Source organism: Rhodnius prolixus, unplaced genomic scaffold, assembly GCF_049639745.1.
Source record: "Rhodnius prolixus isolate KJV_2025 unplaced genomic scaffold, Rpr scaffold_4, whole genome shotgun sequence".
Classification (NCBI taxonomy): Eukaryota; Metazoa; Arthropoda; class Insecta; order Hemiptera; family Reduviidae; genus Rhodnius; species Rhodnius prolixus.
This window is the reverse complement of record NW_027411614.1, coordinates 43,110,848-43,135,300: the sequence shown is the minus strand read 5'-3', so window position 1 is coordinate 43,135,300 and position 24,453 is coordinate 43,110,848. Positions and strand designations below refer to the sequence as shown.

The 24,453-nt window shown below is 30.7% G+C and overlaps 1 protein-coding gene, 1 long non-coding RNA gene and 1 pseudogene across 6 annotated transcripts in view; 2 read left to right on the top strand and 1 right to left on the bottom strand.

Annotated features, from left to right (window-relative positions):
- The window catches only part of peb (zinc finger protein pebbled), a 166,281-nt gene extending 158,880 nt beyond the window's left edge, over positions 1-7,401 (top strand). For all 4 annotated transcript variants that reach the window (XM_074131009.1, XM_074131011.1, XM_074131010.1 and 1 more), the window contains 4 exons: positions 625-897; positions 1,708-1,886; positions 1,971-2,155; positions 2,690-7,401. In XM_074131009.1, coding sequence (XP_073987110.1) covers positions 625-897; positions 1,708-1,886; positions 1,971-2,155; positions 2,690-3,067 — 1,015 coding nt within the window. In that variant the 3' untranslated portion in view covers positions 3,068-7,401. The remainder of the gene's footprint in view (positions 1-624; positions 898-1,707; positions 1,887-1,970; positions 2,156-2,689) is intronic.
- A 2,721-nt stretch (positions 7,402-10,122) lies between these two features.
- Positions 10,123-14,108, top strand: LOC141455719 (uncharacterized). Of its 2 annotated transcripts, XR_012459412.1 has the most exons (5): positions 10,123-10,339; positions 11,176-11,367; positions 12,154-12,247; positions 12,386-12,572; positions 13,842-14,108. It is a non-coding gene; the product is annotated as an uncharacterized lncRNA (long non-coding RNA). The 2 variants fall into 2 exon arrangements; XR_012459411.1 differs by lacking the exon at positions 13,842-14,108 and having other exon boundaries at positions 10,125-10,339; positions 12,386-12,971.
- Positions 13,763-24,453, bottom strand: part of LOC141455717 (cystathionine gamma-lyase-like) — a 28,145-nt pseudogene continuing 17,454 nt past the window's right edge.

The window sequence follows — 24,453 nt, the reverse complement described above, 5'->3', positions numbered from 1 at the left end:
TTTTTTTGAAGTTCTGGTCATACATACAAACACATAGCCTGTATGCCTATCGCCACTTCTCAGAATCTACTGGTTTCATAAAAATGTCTTATATATTGCGTAGCTCTCATTGGTATTGCTTGAGAACGTGTCACGTATCAACACTTCGTCCATCTATTTTCAGTGATTCTCAACTGAACTGCCACTGCCAGGGTTATCAACAAAATTCTTTAGGCTTTAGTTACTAAGGCTCATAATTATATTGCCTATCCATTCATATAACTAACTAAGCGTTTCGGCCATAATAAGTCATCTTAAAACGGGTGTACTTTTACTACGGTCGAAAATTTAATTCAAAATTCAGTTAAGGTAGGTACAAGTCAAGAAACAAGAAACGTAATACGAAGAAACTTAGCATTTGTTAATTTTTGGTGCATCTGCAGTATAGTAGTTCAGTTATGTACGATGTTTTCTTCTCGAATGTGCATTCAATTCATCAGCCTCCTTTGTGTACTTTTAATAATCTCTTCTAACAATCCTAATGTCTTGTAATGCTTTTTTTATTTTTTAATCATAAATTAAGCTTTTTTCCTTTAATAATTTGCAACTTTAAAAAAAAAACAACAAAAATCCTTTCATTTATAGATCCTCGCCTAATTCATCCAATGAGAGTGTAACTGGAGGTGGTGGAAGTGGTGGGGGTGGTAAAGGTGCCGGTGGGGGTGGCGGAGGCGGCAAGAAGCGCGGTGGCTGCAGTGCTTACAGTTTGGCGCCCAACAGGGTCACTTGTCCCTACTGTTCCAGACAGTTTCCCTGGAGTAGTTCACTTAGAAGGCATGTTCTCACCCATACCGGCCAGAAACCCTATAAATGTACCAGCTGTCATCTCTTGTTCACCACTAAATCCAATTGTGACAGGTAATTCTTCAGTTTCACTTATAACATCTTAAATAAATATGGTGAAAAACATTCTTATGTCTTTCTCTTTGTGCAGAATTTTCTTTTTAAGCTTAGATTTTTTACTAAAAATACAAATTTACATAAATAGAAAATTCTTTGAAACCGTAGTTATTGATTTTTGAAATGTAGTTAGTGGCTATGGAGAGGCTAAAAACTAAAACAGAGTCTGTTAACGTCTGTGAAGCGAGAATGAGAGCTATCATCTCATGTAAGAGTTAGGGTAAGGGTGGCCCAAATATAAATTATGCGACATAAGTAAAATTGTTTTGAAACTTAAATGAAAAAATATATTGTCTTCTCTGACACCTTCCTTAGTTAGAACCTTTAATATTTCCTCCAAATAATTTCTTTCCATAAAAGTTAATAACACTTTTAGAAACCCTTCGATGTAATGCAGTTTTATCCTCCGATTAATGAACTCTCTTCAACCTAGCAATTTTTTAATGTTTCAAAAATATTTTAATGAGCAATGGAAAGACATAATCTTAGAAGTAGCACACTAACAATAACTAATAATGGACACTAACTCACTGGCAAAGTAGGCACACTGGCCGATTTGTACTCAAGACTAACATCTATCCATTTCACGTAAACGACTGGCCACCCAAATTCAAGCATGATTGACTGAAACTTCGTGTTGGATGTAAATATTGGAGCAGATATCTTGCTTGTGCTAACTTTTCTTCAATGGAATACTTTTTGAGTGCGACACAATCGTTACTTTTATTGAAAGAATGTAATTAATACTCTTTTATTTAATGTTAATAGGCACATGTCGCGTAAACATTCAAGAAAATCATCCGCACATTCCGGTCCTGATGAGGAACGAGACGATTCAGATAAAAATATGTCCACAGGTGTATCAGTGAAAACACAAACAGATAATAATAATGCAAACTCTTCACCGAGAACTTCCGCTTCACCAACTTCACCGGAGCACACTGAAGGTAAGCTGATTAGCCTGTATACACAGTTTTACCTTGACTAGCTTAGAATAATGATTAATAAAATTTCTTTTTTTCAAAATCAAGGTTTAGAAACACCTTTTAAATGTCACCTATGTGACGGTTCCTTCACCGAACGTTCAGCCACTTTAGAGCATATCAAGACTGTACATGCAAGGGATTATGCCTTGCTAGCTGCGAAAGGAGCACTGGACAGCTGCGACGAGACCGATGATCAAGATGCAGCAAATAATGATCATCCAAATAGAAAGGTATTTAATAAAAGAAAAATGATTGCAATGTTTGTGCAAAAAAAATATATATTTTTTAGCTCTCTTTACTGTATTCCTTCAATTTACTTAAAGTTCCATATATCTTAAAAGCTTTCCGGAACTGCAGATCCATGACTAGACTGAAGAAAACTGGAAAACGCTCCATTAAATAAATAATCGTCGAAGTAGCGACGACTGACACCTAGATAGATTTGCGATCCGAGACCTTTCAAAAAGAAAGCTACGTTTTCTTAGTCAGGCAGAGAACTTAATAGTGGAATAAAAAGATAGTTGAATTTTCCTCGTAATATCAATTTGTGTATGTGTGTGTGTAATATTCTGCTTGATTTTCTTCTTATGAATTTCCAAAGCTATAGTTTTCAACCAACTCCTGTTCGTGCAGAGAATTTGATTTCTTTTTATAAAATCTCTGTTAAATATTTTGTAGAACCAATTGACTTAAGAGTTTTGATATTTAGTTGACATGATATTTATTTAAAAATGTCTTTTATTGAAATAATATTATTTTCACAGGTAACTTGTGCTTTCTGTTTACGACGTTTCTGGTCAGCAGAAGATTTACGCCGACACGTCAGATCGCATACCGGCGAGCGTCCATTTTCCTGCCATCTTTGCCATCGACGTTTTACTCTAAAACATTCCATGCTTAGACATCTTAAGAAACATAATGTTAATAACAATATAAACAATAATAATAATAATATTAATAACAACAATAATAATAATAATAATAATGACGATAAATCTTCAAATTCTTCACCAGAACTTTCTAGGCCAAATGATCTTATATCAAATTTATTGGGCATTCAGGATACTTCTATTGTTGATACAATGCTAGAATCAGGTCCTAGTCATGCCGCTAGAATATTAGGTGTTGATTCAGGTTCGTAGTTTTAATAGGATTTTTGGCTTTTAATATGTTTTGATTGTTCTAAATGATTTCTAATTTTTCTTTTGATCTCTAAAAAATCCAGGATTTTTTTTTTACTTCTCGTCGTTTCATCGAACAACGAAATTCGATAGATTTACTTGTACAAAAAGAAAAAGTTAATATAACTGATTTCCTTTGGTGAACAATTTTGTACAATACCTACATCAAATATGTGTTTATATTACTGTTTTATTTACTTTTCTTTAGTGCCAAGAATGATCGTATATCGTATCTAAATATAAAAAAGAAAATTATGAACTTCTGGGAAAGTTCCTAGTTATTGTACATCGCAGAAAATTTTCTGAAAAAAGAAGTACCAAAAGTAAACTCTGTTTTGTGAGTTTTTGCTGAGGCTAGTTTTTTTAAGGAAAAACTACTTTTGCCATTCCTTCAATAGAAATTCTTTCTTCAGTGTATAATATATACGATCATTCATGGCATAATGGAAAATAAATATAACTTAATAATGTAAATAAAAAGAAATGCTAGAGAAAATTGAAAAAGGTTTTATTAGCAAAAAAAAAAATGTATTTTTTATTTTATTTTTTCTTAATTTTAAATAAATCTAATCAGAGCAATATTATAAATAATACCCTATTAAAATAATTGCAAATACAACTGTATTTACTTGTGTCTTAGCAATAACAGCTGATCGTATCATATGTGCATAAATCAGTGGTTAAACTTGTTATAGATTTGTTCCAATATTTTTTGTTTAATTTTAGTTTCGTTGGGGCGATCATTTTTTTCAAAAATAATATTGCTAATTTTTAAAATTTAATTCAGGTCTATAACCTTCTTGCTAATTATCATCTGTGCTTGTGCACGTCTAGTCTTCAGTGTAGTGAGAACAGTTTATTCGTTCAGAACGGCCTGACTTTGTAAGATACATAAAGTATACTCTGTATTCTTTAATCGGAATATTTAAATTTAAAAAGTAATATAAATCTTTTAGAACGCTTGACCACGTTTTTCTTGACTGGGCAAACTAATCTTCATATTTTGTTGAAACAAACTACGATATCTGTGCACAGAAAATAATTATTTCAAAGGTTGTATATTTTTTGTGTTTCCAAAAAATTTAGTAATCGATTTGTCTATTTCTATAATGTCAGAAAATATTCTGAGCTGAATTGAGTATTAAAAAGAAATAATTAATTTTTATCTGTCGAAGCGGTTTTAATTTTGTCAAAAATAGAAGTCAGGCTCGTTTTCATTTCCCAAGGTGCCTCTCTTCTTGCTTCTTTTGTGCAATATCGCATGCGCGATTCCTTTGCAACATACCTCTTATGTTTTTTATTAAGGTTTCTATGCATGCTAGTTGGTCCTGTGTTTCGACATGTTCAAAAAAGTTCGAATACCAACGTTGGAAGCTGCATCTATACCTAATATTTGTGCGAAAAGAAAGCCGGCAATGTTTGCTATCATTTGATAATATCAAATGAATGACTTCTTATTGATTTGTGGTAGATATTAGGCAGTGACAAACTAAATTTTACAAGATGCCGACATTAAAGGGATTAATGGTCCGAAAGAAGAATTCAAATTTGAAAAGAATCGATTTCTAGTAAGGAATCTAGTAAGTTATGCTTTTTTGGACACGTTTCGGATTCCCTTCGCGCTATAGGTTTCAGAGTAGTGTTTATTTAATTTTAGAAATAAAAATATAGAAAGCATTTTTATTATTCATGAAATTAAGATAGCTTTTTTTTTTGTAAATATATAAATTGTAACATCTTGAGATAGATAAAAAATAAATGAAACATTTAAACAAAAGGAAAATAAGTAGTTCTGGTTGTCTAAATTCGTGGAGAGTCTTATTAGTTATCTTTTTTGCGTCCCCATTTAACGGATACCCTAGCTTGCGCAGATCCTTGCCTCTAGAGTTGAGAAGAAAGCCACCTTATATAAGAGGGTTAACTGAAAGATCTGATTAGGCTGATTATTAATGTTTTAGGTGCACAAATCTTAACCTTACAAGATTCTAAAATATATTGCATATGAATAATTACTTTACAATGTTTACAATTTTTCTATTTACTATACTACTGTTTGGGTATAAAAATTAATTAAATCTAGTTCAAAAGCTGCAGCAGGACCTGCGACAGTATTCAATATTATTTGAACTGAACTTAGAACTTAGATATGTAGCTTAGAAAAATGAAAATTATTATTTCCTTCTCTTTTATTTGGAGAACATATGTCTTTTTATCTTATCGATTCCTGTGATAATTTATTTAGTTTTTATTGAGTAAGTGTGAAGATCTTTTATTTAAATCTTATGTACAATTTACAAATGGCAATTCATACAATTGAAAGGAAAGACATATTTTCTATACTTTTTTTTTTATAAAAAAAGAAATTTATCAAATATTCTTGCTCATTGGATTTTTTTAAATTTTATTCTATTATTGTAACATTGGATGTAATGTAAAACTATAAAGTAGCGATATCGTACAAAAATATTTTAAATTTTGAGAATAATTGTTATGTCAACAAAATCATTGGCCAATAATCATTTATTAGTTCTTATAGAACTGTTAAAAGTTTTTTTTAGTTTAAAGAATAACAATTTCTAATTAGAATATGTGAAAGTAAGTGGTTTAATAACAGTCCAATAAAAGTAAATCTATTTTTGGGGTATACTTTAAATGAGTTAAACATTTGATAAGTTTGTACCGATATGTGATTTTTTAGAAGGTCAAGGTCGCTTTCCAAATGGTCACTAATAGTCCTATTTAAATGAGATCTGGACTAAACTCTCATTCAACTGCCTCATCCGAACTGGAACTACTTAAGATTCTCAAAAGACAAATAAATAGGACAAGAATCTTAAAGGAATAGTCTTCTAGAGTGTCGAAAAGCAGCCTAACGGCGCCGATTGCAGATTAGCTTGGTCTAAATATAACTTTTCTACTTACTACAATCTTGGATGCGGGATTGAATACTAATTTTTGCTGAAGTGTAGGATAAATGGCAATTTCTTTTTCATTTTTGTAGAGGCCACAATGGCTGGACTTTGACAGAAATACGACTGTATTCCTTTTCCTGAAAGCTTTTTCTTTTTCGCTTAAGGCCAGCAGTGAGGTGCGGCACTTATATACAAATTGGATCAAAAAACCAAACCAAGCATGGGATAAATGGGTATTTTCACCTCTACCTCGCAAATAGAGTGAGATACCATATTACACAGTTTTCTGTTTTAACTGCTACCAGTCCCAGAAAGGGAGCTAACCGCTTAATAGAAGGAAAATTCCTGTCAAACGCAACATAACCTAACCAGTGGCTCCCTAAATAGCATTTTTTTTATTATATCCACCCCACTTAGCTTATTCACGACGATGAGTATTGCCAAAAATACCCATTTCTGGTTGCTAGATGTATGAATCAGTAATATTGGATCAGTAATGGGAAGAGAGGCGCCTATTTTGGCTATCCTCATAAGCGTACTTGTTTTTTGTGATCATATTATTTTATTTTATAATTTTTAAGTGATGTCTTTTTTCAGCAGCGGTCTTGTACTATCGCGTAATTTAATAAACAAAAAACTTATACTTTTATGTAAAATAAAATACTTTTTTTTAATACGTAATATGCGAATACGCGCCTCCTATAATTAGAAATGTGGAGAGAAAAAAGATGAAAATGATTCTTGATTCAAAGCTATTACCTCCTAATAAGTCACTAAAGTATAAACTTATCAAAGCTTTCAGTAAGATATTTGTACATACCTACTACTTACATGACCGTACTCATCATTAGAGAGTCTATTTTTGTCTCGAATTATTTAGTTAATAGTTTCATATGAACAAAAAATAATTAGAGAAATGAACACTTTTCAGTGATAATCTTCATTGTTTTAGATATTATTTAATAAAAAAATATATTTAAGTGTGGCTACATTAGGTCTTGTTTTATACGAATATGCAGTTTATCTAAAAACAGTAAGTACAATAAATCATCTTGGGAAGTTATTTTTACTAAATAAATTTAATATATAATATTTAATTCTTAGTTGTGTGCAGGCGTGCGATGATATAAAAAGTGTGCGTTAATTTTTTTAATTAAATTTTTGTTTATTGATTCGTTTTTTGTAAATATTTTACACAAGTGCACTTCATAACTTTTACCAAATTTACAAATTTAATAATAAAAATTTTAATAAATCACCAGTTCAAAAAATAAGTAAAATTTAGAATTTAATGGACTGTAATTGGAAGAATTGTATTTATTATTTAGTGGTGTTGAATATTTGTAAAAAATAAAAAAAAAAAATACAGCAATATTTATATAATTGTATTTTTTTCTTTTTTGGGAAATCCAGTTATTAAAATCGTAATATTTAATATGTAGCATTGAAGGCAACGAACTCCAGCTTGGATGCATATTTACTTTGGTGGTAAGATGCAACTAAGAATGGTAGTTATTTTACCGAACTCAATAAGTTAGTAATTCAAAGATGCTAGAAATTTCGACGGCATATAGTTTGTCTGAGAAAGAACTTTTACTCTTGAGAGAACGATTAATGGCTCGGAGGCTTTGTTTTCGTCAGTCATTCCTGTTTCTTACAACTTTCAGAGTGTGTCGCATGTCTCCTTGAACTGGGCAGAGCTGTGAATTATCTTATTTCTATAGACCACGTATATGGTATGAGAATTGGGGATTTTATTATTGAAGGTTTGTAAATGGAAGGCAAAATGCATGCCCGCCGGGCCGCCTAGATGTGTGAAGTAGTGTGTAATCTGTTTGTTATTCTTTACGTATGACCATGAAACCATCTACAGAATCCGACAGGTCTACACTATTAGTTCAAAACCAATTTCTGAATTCTCCAAAATAAGTTTGTGTTAAGGTTTATCTAAAGTTAAACTTATTGCCTCCCAGGGGCAGGTGTTGGTTTAGTGGTCACGAACATGGATTTTGTAAGTGGGAAATTCTCTAAACTTCAGTCTATCCAGCTATTTATGCAATTTTTATGCCATCATCAAGGGCTGATCAAATTGGTGTAGGAAATTCCACTTCAGCAATGTTTCCGGCTCACCTTTCATTTTGAAGGTATGTGTTTTATTCAAAACGTTACTGAACTGTAAACAACAACATAAAAAACTATCCTTCTGCATATCACACTTATTAGAAAATACAACTATTAGAATACGAGATTCGCAATCCAAAGAAAGCCCACGTCCACTGACACTATTATACACAACAGTTCCCACCATCCTGCTCAATGTAAACAAGCCGCTCTCTGACACCTAACAAACAAATTAAAAAACTTCTTGCACCGTCCAGCTATCAGATAATACCATTCGAACAATATACCAAAATAACAGTTGCGATACCTTTTTTAAAAAAATACTAGTACAAAAAAAAAACTTTGCCTAAATCAATACGTATCCAACATATTCACCATGGTTGCTCACATCGTAAGCTAGACTTACAAACTATGTAACCATTTCTAGAAACTAGACCTCTAAACCGCATTTAGGATCAACAACTAAGATTACATGCACTTGCCGAAACAAAAACCGTCAGGTCTACAGCAAATTACAATATATTGGCAAGATTGTGTAAAAAAACTATACACTTATAGCTGTTTTTAAAAATATACTTTTTGAGGAATTTTCAGGAAAAACAAGTTGATTATCGTCAACAATTTTTTATTTAAAGTAAATAATTACATTTTACAACAATTTGTAAACTTTCAAATACATATATGGCACAATACATCAAAAAAATGTCCATACACTTGTAATATTTGTATATTTCAAAGCAGCTGACTGTTTTAGTAATGTGCATTTCCTCCTTTTTCTCGAATAATTTCAATCAAACGACTTTTCATTTTACTAACTAGTTTCTTGGTTACTTCTGGCTCAATAGAATTCCATTCCAAGATTATGGCAATTTTAAGCTCATCTTGTTTTTAACATTTCGATTTCTACTTCTTCCAATTTCACACCACTAGTGCTCAATTGGATTGAGATCGAGTACACGACCATTATAACCATTTGATCTAAGCACTGTTTTCTTTGTTTTGGGCACAACATTTGCATTACAAAGGTTTGAAAGAATATCTGCTAATTTAGGAGCACTAGTCATTGGTTTCTCCCTTATTTCTTTCAAAATCGCTCTTCTACGAATGCCAAGTAATTTTCTTGGGCGGTCTGAACGAGGTCTATTTCCTAAACTTGTATTTTCTTTGTAACGCTTGATAATGTACTGAACAGTGCTGTGGGATTCATTCACAATTTTTTCAATTTCTCGCAATGAATGACTTGTTTCTCTCAAATTAATTATCAAAGCACGGATGTCTTTCGATATCAACATTTCAAATTTAAACACTTGAACAATGAAAAATGGTCTTTACACATCAAAGGATACTTTTTATGGAGACTTTTTTGACTCAGTGTAGATACAAAGAACACATCCGCTCTTAAAAATACATTAAAACTTATTCAAACCACTAACCGGACAGCAACAAATGACGCTGTTACATTAGATAAAAAACGAGTGGTTATCATAAAGAGAATTGAAATATACACATACAAAGTAATTCAAATAACATATACTATAACTCGGACACGCTCTTCCATCTCAAACACACAGCAAACTTCATCAAAATAGTAAAGGAAAGTAAAATAAAAAGCATTATTTCTAGCGTGTTTCTCGTTGTTTAATGTTAAAGTTTTTAAGATTTAACTATTTAAGAATTTGTTTATTACGTAACTAGATTCAAGTGCTTGCCAATATTTAATTTTATAATAATTTAGTTTCATTTTACAATATTTCCCAGTACCAATAAATTTGGTTACATTCAGTGTTTTCTGCTTACAAAAAGTGCGCCCCCTCACGTAAAGTACAATTTTAAAAAATTACCAATGAATAAAAAATGTACAAGCTAGATTTTAATTCAAACTAGATTTCATTAATTTTATTTCATTTCATTATTTTTACAAAAAATGTTTTACAATTTATTAATTTCAGTAACACCATATGATATCTCGTAAGTAACCACAAGTAACCTCCCTCATTCAGTCAGCAATTGTAGTGTAAGCCGGAAAGGACGCCGGAGCGAAGTTACTAATATTAATAGTTACTAATTCATATTTAAACTGATTAATTACCATCTGAGGATGAACGAAAGTCCAAAATTGTTCAGGATCAGAAAAACAATTAAAGGTGACGATCAAATCAGTGGCACTACATTTACATTGAAGTTCATTGAACTTAAAATGGTAATGCTTAGAGATATTTCAAATTAAACATGTTTTGTGGTACTATTAAAAAATGACCTTTAATTTCAAACAAACCCCTCAAAATGAAAAAAGGGTTTCAATCAAGTAAACTTTTTTTTTTTTAGATTGATTTCATTGGATTTACTTAATATTTTTGGATATACACTTTGTTCTGTGCATTCCATTATATAAGATAGGTAATTTTTTTAAAAAAAATTCTATTATTATTATGAACATCTAAGAAAAACTTGACTGTCGGGTTATAATGTTCAGAACTTCGTTATTGCTATCTAAAAAGATATAGAATCTATTTTGTCAGCTTGCAGCCTTGTAATGATTAGCTTTATTGGCCCTTCATTACATCCAATAGCACAGGGATAAATGTGATAAAGTAAATCTGATTCTCAACCATTCAATCTGGAATATATAGAAATCTGCCTACCATACTGCTTGTATAAGACTGTTCTTCAGGTAGTCATCTAATGTTCCATACGATCTAAGTATTACAGCATAAACTATTATATTTATAGACAGTTAATTAATCTACCTTAATTGAATAAATCCAGTATTAAGATCTTAAAAGAAATCATTTAAAATTTCATGTCAACCTGGGGCTTTAGTTGAGGTACATACATTTATATTGATTGAAAGATGAATTGGGTTTGATTTCAGGTCTAGGCGTTAGATTATATTTTATTAATGCATAATGGTTTAATTTGCTTGAAAAAAGGTTTAGTTTAACAGAAAAATACTACGTTTGATGCAATATTACAATAGTGTAAATCACGTTCTAATTATCAGTTGAAGTTTTCATGTAGTATTTCTCTCTCTTCCAGTGCTTTCATCCATGGGTTGTACAACTCTGTGGCAACTAACAGCAGCAAGTAAAGCTAAGCTTACAATTTAATTGAGTATTATTAAGGGACCTTCCATTCCTAAAACATGGCCGTAAATAAATATGATGTGATTTAATTTTGTCTCCGACTGTAAAAAAAACAAGCGAATCTACTTATCACGCTGTGCTTCAGGTAATCTTAGCTATTATTTAATACGGTCAGTGAATTGAAGAGAATATATAGATTTATATATATATATTTTTGACTTTGAAAAAGATGTTTTACTTTTTGTTGAAAGAAGTTTTAATTTGATAGAAAAATTCCGTGTCTGCTTGCATGTGAATCCTGAATAATTTTTCACTTAAACAGAACTATTTTGCTAGACATTTTTAATTCATTTTTATTCAAATAATTGAAAATTTATTTATAGCATAGAAGAGAATGGATAAGATTGTTACGTATTTTTTAGTTATATTAAGCTTACTTTTTTTTTCTTTTTTTTAAATATTTAAGTATATTTCAGCATTAAAAGATTTATAAGTATGTCTATAACTTTGTTTAAAATTAAATATTGAACGAAATGAACTTTCTTCGTGATAGTTAAATAAAAAATGGTTTATTTTATTCATAAAAAACCCAAAACAATAAAACCAACTTAATGAACCAATGATTTAAATTTATAGGAGTAAGAGTAACTTGACTAAAACAAATTTAACAAAAGTCAAATTGCAACGTAGGAGTAATTTAAGTTCAAATAATTTATGGTCACGATGTTTTATAATGCTACGAATTCATTCTAATAGACTGAGCCGTTCAAAATCTTCTAATTTAATTTTTTATTTATTCCTTTTATTCCTGTGATATAAAACTGTTTCTTTAAAAACAGTTGTGTCTTATTTGTAGTATCATTAAATAGAATGCTTTTTAATTCAAGATGAACTCTATAAAGTGTTTATTTCATTGAATAATGATTTACAGATACAAATAGCCAATACTGTGAATACTACCTGCAAAACCATCCATCAAGTGAAGTGGATATGAAAAAGAAGTTGAGAAAACATCCATCAAATGAGTAAGTGCAAACAACTTTTGTTATGAAACAATTACTTAAAAAATGTACTATTTAGGTATACGAAATATGCATGTTTATCTTTCATTAGGTGTGAATTAAATTATAATTATTAATGTAATATTCTTTTCCATTATTCAGGGCCTTCAGCCACGGGCTTTTCCAGCTTGCGCCACAGTGACGCTCATTTTTCCACTGAAATAATTACCTCTATGGGCTCTTCATTACTTGCAACTTAAGCCGCCAAATATGAGTCGATTCTTATCCATACTATTCTGGAGTACAAGAAGCCGACGAAACCTACCTTCCATTCTATGGCATTGTTGTGGTTGTCTTATCTATTGTTTCATGTTTAACACTATAACAGCAGTAACTAAAACCTTTTTTTCCCACATAAATTTAATTTTTCCTTTTAGATCTGAAAAAAGTTTTAATTTTTGCTGTAAGTGGGTAGTAGTACTTTGAAAAATTCATCGTCTTACGTGCATATAAATTCTGAATAATTTTTTAATCAAATGATACTATTTTTAGTCGAATAAACCATTTTTGATCATGAAAATTATTGAAAAATGATACTAGCACATTTCAAATAAATCTCAACGATAAATTGTAGGTTCTATAAAAAATTATTCTAATGTACATGTCAATGCTTATTTATTATATGGTTTATTTATCTGTAAAAAAGGTATTTAGCAGGAGAACAAAGAAAAACGATCAGTTTTTTGTTTTTTTTTGCATCCTATTATTTTTTGTTACATTTACAGAGCCTCAGTATTTCACATTCAATGATATAAAAAAATACATATATAAATTAATAAAATACCAAAAAAAAAAGTGTTAAAATACGTTTAGAACAAAGAAACAAAAAAAAAAAAATTAAGTTAGTCCCAAAAAAAGCCGGCAGAGGGCGCCACTTAAACAGGTGTAAAAAATAGTTCCACAAATGGCCACCAGGTAGCAGTGCTGTAACCTTCCCTATATATACGGGAACAGCACGAATTCTCGTCAGTACGACTTGAGTGATGTAGGGGGGTATATCGCTCGTCGCTCCAAACATATGTTATCTAGTCTAGTCTTCTAAACATCCATCACCTCTCTCTTCCAAAGAATCATGAAGGTGAGGTGAGGAGATGTTGTCGCTTCGACGGTTCTCCCCACCCTGCCCCGCCCTTCCAGCGAACTTAGTTATATAGCCTCCCAGAGCAAGATGGCGGCACTAAACTCACCTGATCCACTACCCACTAGATAGCTCCAGCTGTCCTACTGCTCCAGCACTCTCACGACTCTGCCAGCCATTTTTAACCTTCCATCAAGGTTTTCCTTTTTTACTTCTACCACTCTCTAGACTCTGTAACCTTCCTTTTAGGTTATCCTTTTTATTTTTTCGCATTTTCTACATCATTTTGAAATATTAATCAAATATTTTCAATTTTTTTCGTTTAATTTTTACTTTTTCATATTCATTAACAGATTTAATGGAAAAATAAAATATAAATTTTTTTTAAAGACTTTTATTCCTTTTTTTTAACATGCAACTTTTAATTTTGATAAAATCATGCATATTACTCATAATAACTACTTACTTTTTTTTTTATAGTTTCCTGTCGAATGATTGTTGATATATTCACAATGGATTGATCTTTTACGACTTTTTCACTTGGGCTTCCATTGATGAACGTATTGCAGGCAGTACTCTTGAGTATCACAGTATTAATTCTGGAAATAATCATTATTTATGTAATTTAAATTAAATTAAAATGTTAAGTAAGTTTTACCTAGCATTAAGAAATACATTTATAACACTTTATGTATATTATAAAGATTGAATAAAGGCTGTAATTTAACTAAAAAATTTGATTTTTTTTTTTAATCTGAACCTTTTCATTCAATGATAATGAAATATATTTACAAAAACACACTTCTTCCATATGAATATAATTAATTTAATTGGAAAAATATAACACACATAATCTACTAACATTATTATTATGAAAATGAATTGAAAAATTATTAGCTCAACTAAAATAAGTTGTATTTTCCAATTAAAACTTTACCCACAATTAACAAAAATTAAAACTATTTTTTCAGTAATAAAAAAAGTATAATATGAAAAAAGTTTTAGTTTTTGTCGTATTACTCTGAACGTAATAAATAATAAGATAACACTTACCTGGATGCGAATCACTTCATATTTATGGCAGTGCTGATAAAATACATCTCAGGTAAAAGATGAGCTTAACGAGGCTGCAAGTTGACAAAAGGCCCATTTATGTTAGCACTGCATGAAATGAAAAAATACGAATTTTTTATAGCGTAATTTTTAAACCTAATTATTTGTCTATTTCTTTTTTGTCAATCTATCTACTACACATTTCTGGAAATAAACATTATTTATGTTATTTAAATTAAATTAAAATGTTAAGTAAGTTTTACCTAGCATTAAGAAATACATCTATAACACTTTATGTATATTATAAAGATTAAATAAAGGCTGTGATTAAACTAAAAAAAAAGGTGTTTTTTTTTAACCTAAACCTTTTCATCCAATGATTCAACAAATTCTACATACCCATGCGATCTAGCGGAAGAAGTGAGAACTAAAAATTACTAAGTAGTTCTCGACTTTGCCAGAAGATCGCTCTTAACAGTAGTTTTTGTCGCTTCAAGTTAGAATTGAAATTGACTACATACATATTCATATCTCTGCAATGATTAATACGCAAAATGCTATTAGTTACAAACATTAGTTGGCAGTTTAAACTGCTGCATTCAGATCTGCTCGACAGCTCGACTAGAAAGAAAATACATGCCTATCTTTATTTTAGTTAGAAATAAAATAATTATAACATGCATTAATTATAAAACTTTAGTCCGCCATTTCTTGTTTTTAAAAATCAAGCCTACACTTACTATACATTTAGATAACTGAATATCACCTGAGTATATTGCTTATTGTAATTTTATTACGTTCGAAAAATTATAGTAAATTACATAATTAAAATGTTCTTTAAGAAGCTAGAGAAACACATCTATAACAATTTATGTAGATTATAAAGAAGATTAAATAAAGGAGGGTGTAATTTAACTAAAGAATTGATTTTTTTTTTTTAAACCTAAATCTTTTCATTCAAAAACAATAAAATATATTTCCAAAAAACACACATATGAAAAAGTTTTAGTTTTTGTTGTATTACTCTGAACATAATAAATAATAAGATAAAATTTACCTGGATGCGAAACAATTTATATTTATGGCAGTGCTACTGAAATTATAGAAGGATCCTTAAAAATTCATCTCAGGTGAAAGCTGAGCTTAACGAGGCTGGAAGTTGACAAAATGCCCATTGGTGTTAGCACTGCATGTTCTGAAAAAATAAAATTTTTACAGCGTCATTTTATAATATCTAATTATTTGTCTATTTTATGTCAATCTATCTACTACGCACTTCTCTAGTTATTATGTACTATATAACGGGCATTTGCCCATTAAGTGTACTTTAAACACACAAACAAGCACCAAATATATTCGTATTAATGAATATTTATATATTCTGAATGAAATTATAAATAAAACAATTAGTAATCTTAAAAATATCAAATTTTAGATAAGTCAACGATCCGAGGCCCTTATTTATAATAATTCTAAATCAGTGAAATGTCTTTTAAGAAAATTTTTGGAATGCAATTCGTAAGATTTACAAAACCTTTTTTTCTTTAAAAAAATAATTACTATTTCATTGTTACAATTATTTTCAACTCATCTTTTATTCAATACATAATTTGCGCTCATATTAAAGTTACCTAAAGTAGGTAACATTTAAGTTGAAATAATTACATGGTTTCTTTGAAATTAATAAATTCTACATGCCCATGCGATCTAGCGAAAGAACTGAGAACTAATACTTGCCGAGTAGTTTTCGACCTTGCCACTAGAACGCTCTTAACAGCAGTTTTTGTCGCTATTTCTAGTTTGTATTGACTACATATTCATAGTTTTTGTTGCATTATTCTGAACAAAATATATAATAAGATAAGACTTACCTGGATGCGAATCATTTCATATTTATGGCGGTGCTGCTGAAATTATAGAGGGACCCTTTAAAATTCATCTCAGGTTAAAGCTGAGCATAAACTAGCCGGCAAGTTGACAAAAAGCCAATTATAAGTAGGAGCAATACGAATTTGATTCACACTATATTATTTCACAATTAAAACTTGTAATTTTTCTGTTTAACCCTTTCATCAAAACGTTAACCTACCATCAGAACTTGTAATTCAACAAATAAAAAGTTATTATTGAAAAAAAGTTTTAACTGGCGTCATTTGATTAAAAATTCTGTAGCATTCTTACAAGTTTAACGTTGAATATTTATTTTAAACTTCTACTACGAAAGTGCAAACCTTCCGATTTTAGGGAACAATTAATTACCCCCAAAAAAGGTTTTAGATTATAATGTAATAATTTGAACGTATTATATAATTGATGCTATTACCTGAAGAACAGTTCCACAGGCCAGGTGCCAGGTAGATTTCCTAGAGTTTTTCAATCTCCCGAATAGAATGGATGAAAAAACATCCAACAATTACCAACATGATGTTGTATGTGAAGAAGGGACCGTAGAGGTAGTTTCCCAACGAACGCTGAGCATTACTGGGCTGAAACTAGGCAAATAGAAAAAAAATCCAACGGATAAAAGCACTTCACAACATAAGAATAATGCAAATAGACTAAGAGTTTCAATTTAATTCACACTGATTGTATTATTGTATAATTTTTCAGTTAAACTAAATCTACCTTTAGGTTTATTTCATCCCTGACCTGTTTCGAACTTTCGTATATCCACATAACATCAATTGAGACTGATTAACAAGATTGGTGAACACTACATCGACTTCATTCCCTCCACTCACTTCCCTTACAATGTAAGGAAGGTTATATGGTGGTTATGTGTGCCAATCAAAATGTTAATTAATCGTAATTTTTTTTTGTAAAAATAATAAAATAAAAATTAATGGAACTTAGTACTTTTTAAAAGTACTTGACGTTTAGTGCGTTTGGAAATTTTTTAAACTGTAAAGATGCGAGTTTTATTTTATATAAAGCAAAGGGGGGTTGTAGATTTAAGCAAATCACACATAATTATACTTTCATTTTTACCGGAAATTATTTTGAAATGAAATAATGATAAATAAGTGATTTATATAATATAACAAAGGAGTAAATAAGTAAAATCTTAAAAAGAAAACTTACATACCATATTTATGTTAGCGTGTTTGGACATTCACAATTTCTTAATACAAATATAATTCCAAAAACAATAACCACAAAAAAAACATTGAACATCGACGCAGGAATAGAATTTCGATTACTATTATCAAAAATATACGTACGAAACTGGAAACTCAGAACTAATCAGGAAGTAAGCACAGCGAATAACCTAAGATAGAAAATGAAAGATAATATCGCGTTAACTAAAGCAGAGAAAGGCAATTCTGGATACTGGGCAGAGAGTATTTTTATTACAATTAGTAATACTATAGCCGAAGGTTTCTTTCTTTAGTATTTTACAAGCTCTACAATAAGTGAACAACAGAATATGGATAGCTTTGTGCTATTTAGACTTTTATTTGAAGAATTCAATAAATAATCTGAAAATATGAAGTGCAATTACTTGAAAAAAGCTAGTTTTTGTTAGGGAAGCATTTAGAAGTCAAGCAAAAATAGTTGAAGGGAATAAGAAGTAAGTTTACACTTATGCAATGACACTACTCAGAATTATTATGAAAGTATTAACAATGCGGGTCCAGTGACACATTTATGACAAATTAAGAAAAAGAAATATGAAAAATAAAATGTCAAATCACGAAGATTTAATATTAAAAAAAGAGACTTCAGGAAAAGTCCATTCCCCATCAAATTCAACACATTATTATACACTGGTGCTGTAGTATTCTTGAGTTCAGTTAATGGCATGATCAATGTGGAATCGATTCAAGTCCCGTACGGTTTGGTGAAATTAAGGAACTTAGTAAACCACGACTTAAGTTGGTATCAACAAGTATTGTTGCACGAGTTTTAATTACATCGTGGTCGACTGTTCGAAAGCACTTTGTTTCATCTACCAAAACGTACCTGAGAATAAAAACAGTGTACTTTACTGATTAGCATCAACAGTGCATTGGACGCGTGGAGCGCTTGCACCCGCAACCTAGTTTTTTTTTTTTTACACATTGAGACAAATGGGGGTAGATGCCTTGCTACTCGTCTGCAAGGCTCTGATAAAGAGGATCTTTCAGCAACAACTCTGAAAGTAACTGAGAGCTATATGGCATGAATTTGCAGTCATTTCTGAATTTTTCCAACCTGTACAAATCTAGACCTCGCAAGGATTTTTTGCAGACTACATGTGCCTTGACCGTCAGCCCATAATGACTTTCACACTTTTTTTATGTTCACGGACCTCGTATACCATGCTATCATTTAAAGACGAAGTGGAACCATTCTTGCACCTACATATGCACCCGCTTCTAATAGTAAAATAACTCAATAATTCTTTTACATCAAGATCAAGGTGAAAAGAAAACAATTGTCATCGACTGCTTTAAACTGCAGAACTACGCTGTAAGAAGCCAAACAATTTGACACTCACATCAAACGCCGTTGTACTCACTGCATAATAATATATATAATATCTCTGCTGAGAGCTGTCATGTTATATGTTCATCAATTTAATGTATATTATTGTAATAAAGTAAATTACTGAAGCAATTAGTTTGGTGCCTTTTTGAGTCTAATTCTCTTGCTATGTTATATACTATGCTAGGGTATAAGATAAATATACCCATATTGTTATACATCACTCTCGAGTTAAAAGAAACCAAATTTCTTCACAATCTAGTTGATCGGTGACTCCAGTTAAAGAGTTGTATCTACTAGAAGTTATTCAGGCATTGTCATAAGGTAAAAGAATAATAAACAATAAAAATCTATTACAAGTGTTTAATTGACTTAGGAAAAAACTAAATTAGCAATTAATTTAAAGAAATTGTATTTACATGATAAACATAGTTAATGGGTAAATTTTAGTATATATTTTAAATTTATCTACTTACCAGGGCACAGTACTCTTGCTACTGAAGGATGTTTTTCCAAGAGTTTAGCGACAATTATGGCATTCTTCATATGTTGTTTCATTCTAACGGCTAAAGTCTTAAGACTTCTGTTTACGAGGTAGTCAAAAGGTGATAGCACGATACCCATTGATTTAAACAAAACGCAAATATGTTTAAAATTGTTACAAAAAAACGAAGTTTCTGTAAAAATTATTTTACTATTAGTAGCTACAAAAAAAAAACCTTTTAAAGAGAAGACAGATTATTTGCTTTAACATCCTTTAATTAGTTAAAGACATAGATATTATAGCCACCCTTAACTCAAAGAAGAAAGGACCCTGTTAGTTTTGTAAGGGGACGGCGTTAGAGCAGCAAAATCGTAGAAGACATGCTTACCACCAACAACGGTAATATAAATATTCTGTCACCGATATGAGATCTAAGATTACAGAGCAAGCCTTGCAGAAATGGCAGATTACAATAACAGCAACTAGAGTACTTTCTATAAGATCATGATCCCTGAATCATACAAAGGATGGTGGTTTTTAAGAACAAGTTATGAGTACAGACTTGTTTTTCTTAATAAGTAGGTTAAGATCAGTTTGTGGATCATATTTGCGAAGAATCAAGAGATCTTTACCCTAAACGCTAAGGGCAATGAATAAGATCTCAAACATATGCCCACGTTATTCCAAAGAATGTAAATGAACGGTACTACGTACTACAACTACTTCGAAAAGATGACATTTGATATACTCCAGCAGCAAAATTTATGCAATTAAATCAATATAATATAAATACAATTTTTCGTAAATCCATTAAGGGACTAATGCGACGAGGTGTCATAAAGGCAAGAATTGAGTACTGGTACCGTGAGGCTAAAAAAAAAAAATAAGGAGTCCTGCCATCGGTGAGATGAAGGTTTAGGATCAGTAGATGTAAATAAGACGCATGGAGGAGTGTTAGATTTTAGATTGCAAACATTATATTATTGAGTGAACAAAGAAATAGGGAAAGTCACTGGTTGATTGGCGAAAGCCGATGCAGAAAACAGAATATTATTATTTTGTTTAAATAAAAAACATAATTTAACTTATAAGGTTACCATCAACACTGCAACTATCTCGATTAATTACATTATTTTATAGTAAATAAGGATTGTAATATTTAGTAAGCACAGAAGTATACACTTACAATTCTGTAAGTACAACATCCTTTTATAAAGATCTTCATTATTTGTAGTCATTGCTCCCATTATTACGTCCGAGTGGCCATTCATGTATTTAGTTAAAGAATACATGGAAATATCGGTTCCTAAAGCTAATGGTTTCTGAAAAATGAAAACAAAAGTAAATAATGATAATAATACAAAATTAAAGCTAATTAAATACCTAAATTAATTATAAACATAAACAGTATAGGCCTAAATACATAGGTAATAATAAAAAAAATAACTAGTTGCTGGCAATCATTCAAGATCCATACTTCCTGAATCTTGCGTCCTAAAAATAGTCCAAAAATAACTATCTATAAAGCAAAACATTAGAACATACTCTACGTGTAGGCAACTGATAATCCTATGTTCGTTTAAAATACAATTAACCTCGAATAATTAAATACTATAACGTTCACCTGAAAATACGGTGTTAAAAAAGTGTTGTCTACAACAATTATAATGTCTTGATTATGTCTTTTAATAATTTCGCTTATTCTAGGTATGTCCATAACTTTCATCATAGGATTCTAGGGCTTTCAACCCAAACGAGCTACAAAAAATAAATAACAAAAATAATAAATAAACGTATTACTAAAATCCATTTGGAATAAATGTTTATAAAAATATATAAATTGAAAAAAATATACATACTCTAGTATTAGGCTGGATTACTTCATTCAAAGTTTCTGGGGCAGTCATATCGAAAAAAGTAGTGTCAACTCCCATCTTTTTGGCAACATTTCTCAGATATCTGAGGCCACAAAAAATTACACATTAATTTCCACTTAAAAGAGAAATTTTCAAGCACAAAACCAATTGAAGTAAAAATATATATATTCGAAACACAGATATTAAAAACAATAAAGTTAATTTCCATTATTTAAAAACTATTAATCTAGTAAAATATATTTTTAGAGTGATTACACAGGAATAAAGTGGAGTAAACCTGCACTAAGTAGGGAGATGGTCAGAAAGAACCACAAAAAAGCCTCTACTTTGGCTGGTGCACTAGCTTAGAATATCTCCTTTATGACAAAAAAAAAAAAAAAAACAATTGATTTTGACGCAAAAAAAAAAATTAATTCGTTTGTGATGAATGCACAAAAAATCAAATCAGAAGAACTTCTCTATTTATTAATCTGAAGATTTCAGCAACGAATTTTAATGCTTGTAAAAAGAAATTTCTACATTTTATATTTAAATATTTAATAAACTAATACTGTATTGATATTCAAGCTATCTTTCTAGATAAACTTTTATTTAATACAAACCTATTTGTTCCGCCGTATATATCATCCCCTGTTATAATGTGATCTCCACTTTCTAACAGTGCACACAATCCAGTGACTGCGGCCAATCCAGACGAAAATGCCAAACCATATTTCGCATCGTCCAATGCAGCTAAGCACTCTTCAAGAACAGCTCTTGAAGGATTACCAGATCTACCATATTCGTAGCCCTGAAAGAGATTAAAATATTTTCTAGCATTAATCGCATTGTCCAAGTGTAGGACGAAAATGGAGTAAACCATTTAGTTCATAAAGAATTTTATACATTAACCCTAAATATTAAAAAGTGAAATCTCTGTAAACCCATTACTTTATTAAAGCTTTAATAGATACAAAATTTGTTTAATGATTAGAAGTCTTTATGAACAGAACTGGCTCTTATACTCTTTTGCTTTTTAGCTCATTTTCAGCAACTTTTTTCCAGAAAACTATTAGATCTGAGTAGACCCAATAAAAAAATTACAGTTATAAAGGAGGATTTGCCCTATATTATAAAGAAAATTTGTGAATTTTATCTTTAATAGAAAATGAGAAAAAAATTGTCAAAGTTGGGTGTTTTTCAACTGCTTTTTCGAGCAGTTTTTGACGATCAGCCCCTTATACAACTGTCCTGCCGGATAGTTTTAATATAAGGGCATATTTATCAACTTAAATCACAAAAAAATATTAAATAAAAAACATGCAAAGTAAACATGCAGAAATCGACTTACCCATTCTGCTGCCCAAGCTGCCCTGGAAGTACCAAAGAAAGATATTAATGGTGGCCATATAAATGTTTTTAAGAATTATTATTCCAAATTATTCAGTTAAGTGTGATAGGATTTCTTTTTAAAATAGGGAAACAATATTATCATATCTTAGATAGGTTAATAGCAGACTTCGGCATGACTTGCTAACTTTATCTCTTAAAGTTGTCAATTTATAATTAGCATTCATCCAGTTTCATTAATTTTGGGGAGACTTCTTTAGAAATATCCTTGGAAGACACTGGAAGTGAAGGGTTAGTTGGTACCAATTTGGAAGATATATTTATCACATAGAAGTTGAAATGTTGTAAAGGAGATTTAATCTGAGTAAGCTTCATAATCAAACTCATAATTAATATTACGTTACAGGTAGGTATTACATAATGTAGAGCCAGGACAAAAGTAATTTAGCACATTTCCCTTGAGCATATATAAGACAAACCGAACATATTATCTCTTTTATATATTTTTAATGGCATATCTGATAATTTATCAAACACCTATGGGGAGAAAATTGTTTTAAAGATCTTAATTTTTCTGTGAAATAATAATTAAACTTAAAGACGGCAGAGGAAGGGGAGCAAAGTGAAGAGTAAAAAGTAGGAGCTAAAAGGGATTTATCATTTATATTTTATATTGCGTAGAAATATTGAGTACAGAAAACCAGTGAACTTGTGGAGGTGTTCCTGCCATGCACATGCAATTTTATATAAGGTCAAGAACTTACATCTTTTTCAACCAACTTTGCACTTAAAGTTTCCTTATTTTTGTAGAATATTAGTTTCATTCTTCTCTCTCAGGTGGTGTGTTTGTTAAGAATAACTGCGCACTTATTAACCGACGTTGGTTACTACCTACTCTACTGTGACTCCAGTTTACCTCTCTAACCTAGAGAATAGTTGCTATCCGACCTAAAGAGACATATATAAAAAAAAGTAAAGAAACACATTTATTATCTAAAAATATTTTTTTTTTTTTTTTTTTTTGGCGCATCAACAGCTGAGGTCATTAGCGCCCGGAGCTTTTTCCAGTGCACTGCCGGCCTCCGGACAGTCTTCTCGTTACAGACAACACTGTCCATCACCGGACAGTGAGCTGTAAGAAGCTCCTAGGAAGAGAAAATCTAAGGGTCAGCTGCTGGACTATAAATATTATTCATAAAATTAAATAAATGTGACTGTAATTAAACTAAATTTTTTTTTTTTTTTTTTTTTTTTGGCGCATCAACAGCTGAGGTCATTAGCGCCCGGAGCTTTTTCCAGTGCACTGCCGGCCTCCGGACAGTGTTCTCTCGTTACAGACAACACTGTCCATCACCGAACAGTGAGCTGTAAGAAGCTCCTAGGAAGAGAAAATCTAAGGGTCAGCTGCTGGATTCGAACCCGGGACCTCCGCGTGGGAGTCCAGTATGCTAACCTCATAGCTAATCCCTTCCCTAACTAAAACAATTATATGCAAATGTAATATATGAAGTCTATGTAAAAACAAAATAGGTAAGCAAATAAATATTTTTCTTTTAAATTATAAGTTTTTATTTATTTTCCTACTAAATAATACTTTTTATTTTCAATTTAAGTAAAAAAATCATTTAATAAATAAAATTGTGATACAAACATGCAATATATCTATATATCTATACCTGAATAGTACATTTTTTAAGTAATTGATTCATAAGAAAAGTTGATTGTACTTACTCATTTGATCGATGTTTTCTCAACGTCTTTTACATTTCCACTTCAGTTGATGAACGGTTTTACAGTTATCGGCTCACAGTATTGGCTGTTTCCAATCTGAAAATCATTATTCAATGAAATAAACAGTTTATAGATTTAATCTTAAATTAAA